The sequence below is a fragment of the Ruditapes philippinarum genome, unplaced genomic scaffold (genome assembly GCF_026571515.1).
Source record: "Ruditapes philippinarum isolate M1 unplaced genomic scaffold, ASM2657151v2 ctg958_1_1_1_1, whole genome shotgun sequence".
Lineage (NCBI taxonomy): Eukaryota > Metazoa > Mollusca > Bivalvia > Venerida > Veneridae > Ruditapes > Ruditapes philippinarum.
The window spans coordinates 192,907-203,010 of NW_026854723.1; the positions used below are offsets into that span (position 1 = coordinate 192,907).

The 10,104-nt window shown below is 35.5% G+C and overlaps 1 protein-coding gene across 1 annotated transcript in view; it reads right to left on the minus strand.

The window, feature by feature from the left end:
• Positions 1-9,340, minus strand: part of LOC132740880 (DNA excision repair protein ERCC-6-like 2) — a 28,094-nt gene extending 18,754 nt beyond the window's left edge. The window contains 7 exon segments of the mRNA XM_060728925.1: positions 2,416-2,544; positions 3,054-3,157; positions 4,338-4,558; positions 5,237-5,366; positions 7,342-7,605; positions 7,865-8,062; positions 9,208-9,340. Of these exon segments, the coding sequence (XP_060584908.1) occupies positions 2,416-2,544; positions 3,054-3,157; positions 4,338-4,558; positions 5,237-5,366; positions 7,342-7,605; positions 7,865-8,062; positions 9,208-9,238 (1,077 nt within the window). The 5' untranslated portion in view covers positions 9,239-9,340.
• Positions 9,341-10,104: the final 764 nt, after the last annotated feature.

Below are 10,104 nucleotides of genomic sequence, written 5' to 3' on the forward strand. Positions count from 1 at the left end.
ACCTTGACCTTTGACCCCAAAATCAATAGGGGTCATCTGCTGGTCATGACCAATCACCATGCCAAGTTTTGAAGTTTCTTAGGCCGAAGCGTTCTTAAGTTATTGATCAGAAACCGTTTTTACTTACAAGGTCATTGTGACCTTGACCTTTGACCCCTTGATCCCAAAATCAATAGGAGTAATCTGCTGGTCATGACAAATCACCATACCAAGTTTGAAGTTCCTAGGCCTAAGCGTTCTTGAGTTATTGATCAGAAACCGTTTTTACTTAAAAGGTCAATGTGACCTTGACCTTTGACCCCAAAATCAATAGGGGTCATCTGCTGGTCATGACCAATCACCATGCCAAGTTTGAAGTTTCTAGGCCGAAGCGTTCTTTATTTATTGATCAGAAACCGTTTTTACTTACAAGGTCATTGTGACCTTGACCTTTGACCCTTGATCCCAAAATCAATAGGAGTAATCTGCTGGTCATGACAAATCACCATACCAAGTTTGAAAAGTTCCTAGGCCTAAGCGTTCTTGAGTTATTGATCAGAAACCGTTTTTACTTAAAAGGTCAATGTGACCTTGACCTTTGACCCCTTCACCTAAAACTCAATAGGGGTCATCTGCTGGTCATGACCAATCATCACACAAAGTTTGAAGTTCCTAGGCCTAAGCGTTTTTAGTTCATTGATCGGAAACCGTCTTTACCTATAAGGTCAATGTGACCTTGACCTTTGACCCCTTGACCCCAAAATCAATAGGTCATCTGCTGGTCATGACCAATCACCATACCAAGTTTTGAAGTTCCTAGGCATAAGGGTTCTTAAGTTATTGATCCGAAAGCATTTTTACCTACAAGGTCAATGTGACCTTGACCTTTGACCCCTAGACCCCAAAATCAATAGGGGTCATCTACTGATCATGACCAATCACCATCTCAAGTTTGAAGTCCCTAGGCCTAAGGGTTCTTTCATTATTGATCGGAAACCGTTTTTTACCTACAAGGTCAATGTGACCTTGACCTTTGACCCCTTAACGCCAAAATCAATAGGGGTCATCTGATTGGTCATAACCAATCACCATACCAAGTTTGAAGTTCCTAGGCCTAAGGGTTCTTTTGTTATTGATCAGAAACCGTTTTTAATTAAAAGGTCACAATGTGACCTTGACCTTTGACCCCTTGACCCCAAAATCTATATGGGTCATCTACTGATCATGACCAATCACCATACCAAGTTTGAAGTTCCTAGGCCTTAAGGTTCTTTAGTTATTGATCGGAAACCGTTTTTACCTACAAGGTCAATGTGACCTTGACCTTTGACCCCTTGACCCCAAAATCAATAGGGGTCATCTACTGATCATGACCAATCACCATACCAAGTTTAATGTTCCTAAGCCTTAAGGTTCTTTAGGTATTGATCGGAAACCGTTTTTACCTACAAGGTCAATGTGACCTTGACCTTTGACCCCTTGACCCCAAAATCAATAGGGGTCATCTACTGATCATGACCAATCACCATACCAAGTTTGAAGTTCCTAGGCCTTAAGGTTCTTTAGTTATTGATCGGAAACCGTTTTTGCTTTTAAGGTCAATGTGACCTTGACCTTTGACCCCTTGACCCCAAAATCAATAGGGGTCATCTACTGGTCATGACCAATCACCATAGCAAGTTTGAAGTTCCTAGGCCTTAAGGTTCTTTAGTTATTGATCGGAAACCGTTTTTTGCTTTCAAGGTCAATGTGACCTTGACCTTCGACCCCTTGACCCCAAAATCAATAGGGGTCATCTACTGGTCATGACCAATCACCATACCAAGTTTGAAGTTCCTAGGCCTAAGGGTTCTTTAGTTATCACTCGGAAACCATTTGGTCTACGGACCGACGGACCGACAAGTGCAAAGCAATATACCCCCTTTTTTTCAAAATGGGGGCATAATAATACAAATATGAACAAATGCAAACAGCTATCTTATTTTTTTCAATTAATCATGCAAACTGCTTCCCTTTCTTTTGAACAAATCCATTTGTTTAATGTAACATGATTCATACCTGTTGCTGATTCTAATTGGGTCTTTAGACAAAAATCTGAAAACAAAGTGATCCCTTGGAAGCATTAATCACAACAAAATTACAAGAGAATTGCAGACTCGGTTTGATTGAGTCTGTACATGAGGGATAATGAATATGTGCAACATCCCCCACGCCCCTAGCACCGACTTGAGCGGTACTAAATTCTCAACACTTAATAGTGCTAGCATCAATGATCCCAAAGGACCAGAAAAATATAACAACACTGAAGTGAAGTACGGGGCAACTTTTTACAGATGCCACACAACCCTTGTTCGTATGTCATCTTCTTTATTATCAAAAGCTCACTTTTTTTACTAATAAGGAAAAGAAGAATGGAATTTAACTAATCAAACTGACCTGCACTGTTTTACCAAGTCCCATATCATCTCCAAGAATTGCCCCTCTATTCTCCATATAATGACTGTACAGAAATTTGATTCCCTCCCTTTGATAATCTCTCAGATATTGATTCAATGTCCCAGGTACCTGTTAGTGTAAAAATAAAAAATAAAACCTCTATCACATACTGCCAATCACATATAAAGACAAAGTTACTTACTTACATTTTCATTTTTGCACCGATAATACTAAAGCTAAATAAAATGAAAAAAATAAAATGTTTACAAACTAATATGTTATGACAACTTTTGATGTCTCTATGGCATTGACAAGTTTGCAATAATTTGTATCATTTGCTCATTTCGTTTTTTCCATGTAAGATTTCTAAATTTTATACTTTTAGGGTTTTGATGGTGTTCATTTAACAGTTTATAATTTACTTATTACAGCAAGCTTTATTTCCATTTTCTAGACTAACCAGTGCTTGTGCCACTATAATGTCCATATATAATCGAGTTATACTACAAGTTAAACCATCATATGAAGAAACATGGTACTGACCACTATAGGGCTTGAACCTTACATTGAGAGGGTAACACCATAAATTACCTGGCAACACCTTGTTAAAAATACAACTTTAAAACAACAAAATTTACCTGGACAATGTTATCTTCATCATCACCCGAGAGTATAAGAGGAACTTTAACTCCATCTGGTTTAAATATAAACCTTGGTTTCTCCATATCTTCTTCATTAAATCCTGTTAGAGAAACAAGCACATACATAACAGTTAATCTCACCCTCATTAACAAATGAGCCGCGTCACAACAATACCAACATAGTGCGTTTGCGACCAGCATGGATCCAGACCAGGCTGCGCATCTGCGCAGTCTGATCAGGATCCATGCTGTTCGCTATCAGTTTCTCTACTTGTAATAGGGTTGGTAAGCGAACAGCATGGATCCTGATCAGACTGCGCGGATGCGCAGGCTGGTCTGGATCCATGCTGGTCACAAACCCATTATGTTGCTTTTGTAGTGACGCAGCTCAAATAAGTGAAGATATCTCAAACTACGATGACTTATTTCTGTTACTTACAAACCACTAAAACCGCTCTCATTACGTAAATGTAAACACAATAGTAATTCAAGAATTCACAAAATCTCTAACCATACTAAGGACATTGAATACTATTTAGTCATCACATGTGAAGAACAAAAAATAAGTTCTCCAGTATTCAATTTATATGTTTGTTGTTCAACTGTTGGCCATCAACTTACGTCAATGTAAAACTGAATTTTTAAAAAATATACAACAGAAATGCTCAAGTTCAAGTTTATCCCCTACGAATTTGTGCAATGAACTTATCCTTTTTTGTGTTTGGCACTTTCAATTTTGTAGTTTTATAAATTTTAATATTAAAATACTAAAATACTTTATCGTTGAAAAGATAACCATGACACATAGCAGTATAGAGTATGGTAAAACTATATGAATGTGCATGCTAACCTTGCTCTATACTGGTTAACTAAGTCTGTAATTACCCATACTAGCATTTAAAGCTGCAGGTCTCCACATGAACCAAAATATTTCATGAAAATCAAACTTGAGAAAAAAGTACTAAGACTTTAAGAAAAGTAAAAATATTCAAGTTGAAAATAATAATTTCTATGTTTTGCGCCATTTATGATTGATTTTGTAGTATTTTTCACCAGAGTTCTACTGCGCTAATGCAGTAACAACTATTTTTGCATATTTTAAACTCCATTGGTAATTTGCATGGGTTGTAAAAGTTGTTTTGCAATGTGGAAATTATTTTCTTTGTTCACTTCATAATATTTTACTTTTGAATATATTTTCAAAATTTTCATGAAAATCAGCATGAATCTGGAGGCGTGCTGCTTTAAGGATATTAAAGAAAACAAACACATTGTATTTACCACAGTTCTCATCATCTGAGGACGACATTGCACGCTCACTGTGCTTGTCAGATCTTTTGTTGACTTCCTTTGATTTCATGTAATTTATGTCTTTATCAAACTTAGGCTGACTTTCATCATCTGATGAAGACATTGTGTGTTCCGAGTGTCTCATCAACGCTTTCTTTACTTTACGAGAGTCCACGATGGACGATATATCTGACAGGATCTTACTAGTTATCCTACAATACAGGTGATGCGAAATCTTACATGCATGGAATTTTTGCTGGAAATCATTTAAAAGGGGTAATTGGATAATATAAAATCTAGGTTTTCAGGTTAGATTAGGACCAATTTTTAGATGAATGGTCAGAGAAATTGGTTTTTTAACTGTCACTTGATTACATTTGATATCCTAGGATCAACATTGTTAGATCTACAATGCTCAGGTATACACACACTATTTCTTGAGATCATTACAATTATATCATATTTTAACCTCCTGAATGTCCTAAATGAAATTGTACAACTAACATCTTGGAACAGTTCATTATAAATAACAAAGAAATCACAGTGAAAGTTTAGTGTCTGACCAGCCAACAGTATGTTTCGCATTGTTTACTGAATACATCTTTATGTATAAATTACAATTTCAGTGACAATTACTAATTAAATATATTCTTCTAAGAATAGAATGAGTGATACTGATTTTAGGGCCAGATTTTCCAAATGCTTCCAGGAATCAGTTGACATGTGCTTTTTAACAGAATTATAATTACAATGTGAATAACTTAGAATAATTGTTGCTGTTAAAACATGATATCTTTACATAAATATTCCTATTTATCATTTGATTTAAATTTGATTGATAAAATTAAGAATGAAATCTTAGCTTAAAAAAAAAATCTATTTCTGCTTACAATTCATCGTCTGAATTCTTTGCCTGTCCACCTGTGATGTTCAGCTGCTGTTTTCGAGAACGGCCAACATTTGGGGAATCTGGCTCAACAAATTGACTTTTGTCTGTAAGCTTCTTATTTTTGCTATTCACTATTAAAACAAGAGGGCCATGATGGCCCTGAGGTCGCTCACCTGTATATAGGCCCCCGGAGGGGGCCCAGTTTAAACCCCAGGGCTTTTATTTGAACAAACTTGGAAGACACTCATTAGAAGATGTTTCACAATGTTAAGTTTTTACTACACACATGTAATGAAAAACAACGATCTCACCTGCCCCTCCTCCCCCCCGGCAGGGCCAATTTTCACCCAAGGGCTTTTATTTGAACAAACTTGATAGATATCCATAAGAAGATATTTCATGCTAAACATCTAAGCTCTAGCTCATTGGGTTTTTTTAAAAGAAGATTTTTAAGTTTTTACAACACACATATAGTTAAAAACAATGACACCCCTGGGGCGGGGCCAGTTTTGACCCCAGGGCTTTTATTTGAACAAACTTTGTAGACATTTACTAGAAGATGTTTCATGCTTAATATCTAAACTCTAGCAATTTGGTTTTTTTTAAAGAAGATTTTTTAAGTTTTTACTATATGCATATAGGGAAATCAATGACCCCTGGGGCGGGGCCAGTTTTGACCCCAGGGCTATTATTTAAACAAACTTTGTAGACACTCACTAGAAGATGTTTCATGCTTAATATCTTAACTCTAGCTATTTGAGTTTTTTCAAAGAAGATTATTTAAGTTTTTGCTATACACATATAAGGAAAATCAATGACCCCCGGGGCGGGGCCAATTTTGACCCAAGGGCTTTTATTTGAACAAACTTGGTAGACACTCATTAGAAGATGTTTCATGCTGAATATCTTAGCTCTAGCTCTTTGAGTTCTTTCAAAGAAGATTTTGTAAGTTTTTACTATATGCATATAGGGAAAATCAATGACTCCCTGGGGCGGGGCCAATTTTGACCCCAGGGCTTTTATTTGAACAAACTTGGTACACACTCATTAGAAGATGTTTCATGCTGAATATCTTAGCTCTAGCTCTTTGGGTTCTTTAAAAGAAGAATTTTTAAGTTTTTACTATATGCATATAGGGAAAATATACCCCCTGGGGCGGGGCCAATTTTGACCCCAGGGATTTTATTTGAACAAACTTGGTAGACACTCACTAGAAGATGTTTCATGCCAAATATCTAATCTCTAGCTCTTAGGGTTTTTAAAAGAAGATATTTAAAGTTTTTTCTTTCGGTTGCCATGGCAACCAGAGTTCTGCATGGAATTAAATTCTTTGAACAATTTTTAAAGGTGACCACCAAAGGAACATTCCTGTGAAGTTTGGATGAAATTGGCTTAGTGGTTTATGAGGAGATGTCATTTAAAGTAAAAGTTTACGGACGGAGGGACGCCGGATGGACGCCGGACGAAAAGCGATCACAAAAGCTCACCCTGTCACTTTGTAACAGGTGAGCTAAAAACAACACAATTTGAGAATTGTATATATCATGTTATTAAATATCAGAGATAATGACAATCATTTTATCCCTATCATTTTTGTCAACAGTTTAAATTATCATCACAATTATCAGTTAAAAATAAAGCTTAATAATAAATCATTTAACAAATCAGTATCTTATACATTTTTTGTAACCTACAATGTATATATTCCCTTAAAATGAAATTTATGCCATTTCAAATCAGTTTTTCTATCTATATTTTTGTGCCCATGTGCCTAGGTGAAATAATGCACAGGTATCTACAATATAATTTTCCTAATCAATAAAATTTCCTGTGTGACCTACATGTAGCTACAAGTCTACAATAGTGATAAGCTACAAATGTGTGCATAGAACATGGATGCCCCTACATTCCACTGTTTTACAAATCTATAGACAGCAAGATGGATGGATAAGGGCAAATCTATATTACCCCTCCTTCCCTACTTTCCACCAATTTGTAATTTTGTAAATCTACAGATAGCGGGACAGCAAGATGGATGGATAAGTGTAAATCTATATTTCCCCTCCATCCAGTATTAAGGGCATAAAAATGTATAACTCAGCAAACCTTTTAACTGTTCTCCACCAGTCACAACAACTGGTTTCCTTGACTTGTTCCCTGATCCTGATGTGGAACAAGAGCTGGAACCAGGGGACTTCTTCCCGAACAAAACAGATGACAGCTTTTGACTTTTTACAGAAATTTCATCCTCCGCATCCCTGTCATATTTCTCTTTCAGTCTTTGACTAACTTCACTCCCCTCTAATGGACTGAACATTCCTCCCTGAGTAAAGGCCCGAGAGTTTTCTTTCTTTCTGCCACATGCTTTTTCTGTGAACAAAGTTACACAAGTACTATAAAAAACCAATGTGACTGGTCGGAAATTAAGCGAACTCTGATATATTCGATTATCGTTCTTACATTAAAGAACTTAGAAGAACCAGGGTTACACCAATATCATGTATAATTTCATACAGATCATTGATATTTATTGTTTCAATCCTAATCCTAAATAGAAAAGTGAAAAACCTTTATATATGATTCACTCATTACTTAACTGCTAAACATTTGTAAATCATTTAATATTTACCTTTAACTTTTGTACTAGTCTTGACCTTTTCAAGTAATTCAACTTTGACCTCTTCTATATCATCTTCACCATATCCGTCAAACTTCACTAACGCCAGCACATCACCTCCTGGTGACCTTTTAAACTTCCTAATGACCCCTCTGTAAAGGTCATTGTCACCAGAATATGGGGACAGACAAGGGTCTCCTTTACTCCAAACTACAGTGTAATGAAATCAAAAGTAAAATTTCAAAACATGGTAACCGTAAAGTATATAAATGAAAACAAGAGGGCCATGATGGCCCTGAGGTCGCTCACCTGTATATAGGCCCACAGAGCGGTGCCAGTTTAAACCCCAGGGCTTTTATTTTGAACAAACTTGGAAGACACCCATTAGAAGATGTTTCATGCTAAATATCTTAGCTCTAGCTCTATGGGTTCTTTAAAAGAAGATTTTTTAAGTTTTTACTATATGCGTATAGGGAAAATCAATGACCCCCTGGGGCGGGGCCAATTTTGACCCCAGGGCTTTTATTTGAACAAACTTGGTAGACACTTATTAGAAGATGTTTCATGCTAAATATCTTAGCTATAGCTCTATGGGTTCTTTAAAAGAAGATTTTTTAAGTTTTTACTATATGCATATAGGGAAAATCATAACCCCCTGGGGCGGGGCCAATTTTGACCCCAGGGTTTTTATTTGAACAAACTTGGTAGACACTCACTAGAAGATGTTTTATGCCAAATATCTAAGCTCTAGCTCTTTGGGTTTATTAAAAGAAGATATTTAAAGTTTTTTCTTTCAGTTGCCATGGCAACCAGAGTTCTGCATGGATTTAAGTTCTTTGAACAATTTTTACAGGTGACCACCAAAGGAACATTCCTGTGAAGTTTGGATAAAATTGGCTTAGTGGTTTATGAGGAGATGTCATTTAAAGTAAAAGTTTACGGACTGACGGACGGACGCCGGACGAAAAGGCTAAGCGATCACAAAAGCTCACCCTGTCACTTTGTGACAGGTGAGCTAATAAAAACAACAGATTTGACTCCAGCAATAAAAAACAACTTCATTATCTGCTTTTCTAAAATATTTTAAAAAATTTAAAACTAGATCTATCTTGAAATATGTTCACAAATTATACAATCAATTTTTATACCTAATACAACATCCTTTTTATTGTCAATCAATACTTGTAAATATTTAAAAGTTTTATCTATATTTACAGAATGGCTGAAATATTTTTGAAAAGGTTTCTTAAATTTGCAGCAAAAGGTTGTCAAACTGTTTTTAATAGAAATGTGTTTTTTTGTACTTGCCTACCGTACATCTATATCAAAATTTGCTACAAAAGCATTTAAAATACCTAGAGAGTCTTTTTTATCAGTTGACATCATTTCATCTTCACATCATGTTATTTTGTTCATCTATTATGCTTAAACACATTTTCTCAATTATTCTCCACCAAGCAACCATGACCAGTGTTCAAACTTATTTTACCTATAATACAATATTAATGCAATAAAAACAAGAGCTGTCGGTAGGACAGCACGCTCGACTATTCTAAGTGCTTGATAGTAAAAGAGCCTTTATATTGTTAAATTTTTTAAGTTCACAAAAGGGCTAATTTTTTTTTATAAATTCATGTTATAGGCCTAAGAGAGAGTCTAATTCTACAGTATTGTCTTGACTATTCGGAAGGTAATGTCACAAGGGTGTTTTATTGAGTTTAATAATACTAATTACCTATGAATAAATAAATTTGACAGAAAAGGTACAAAGGCTTGTTATTAAGATGTTTTATCAAGTAAATCACTGCTTTATTATTATGAATGCATAAAATTGTCCCGAAAAAGGCACAAACCCTTCAGTAGTTATTGAGATAACAGCTTACAAGAAAAACTTAACCATGAATTTCTAAGTTGAAAAAGGGGAGAAAAATCAGCCTAAATGCAAGATAGAATTATGGATCTTTGTCAGTGACCTACAATTATGACACTAAATGCATATGTGAAGTTTTTAATAAATATCTTAAATAGTTATTGAGATATGTAAAACTTGCATGTAAACATTAACCAAGAGACTAAGTAGAAAAGGGGATATGAATCAGCCTTAATGCAAGATAGAGTTATGGAACTTGGTCAGTGACATACAATTATGACCCTCCAATTATGACCCTAAGTGCATGTGTAAAGTTTCAAGTAAATATCTTTGAAGACCTTTAATCTTTAACCAAAATTTCTAAGTTTTAAAGGGGCAAATA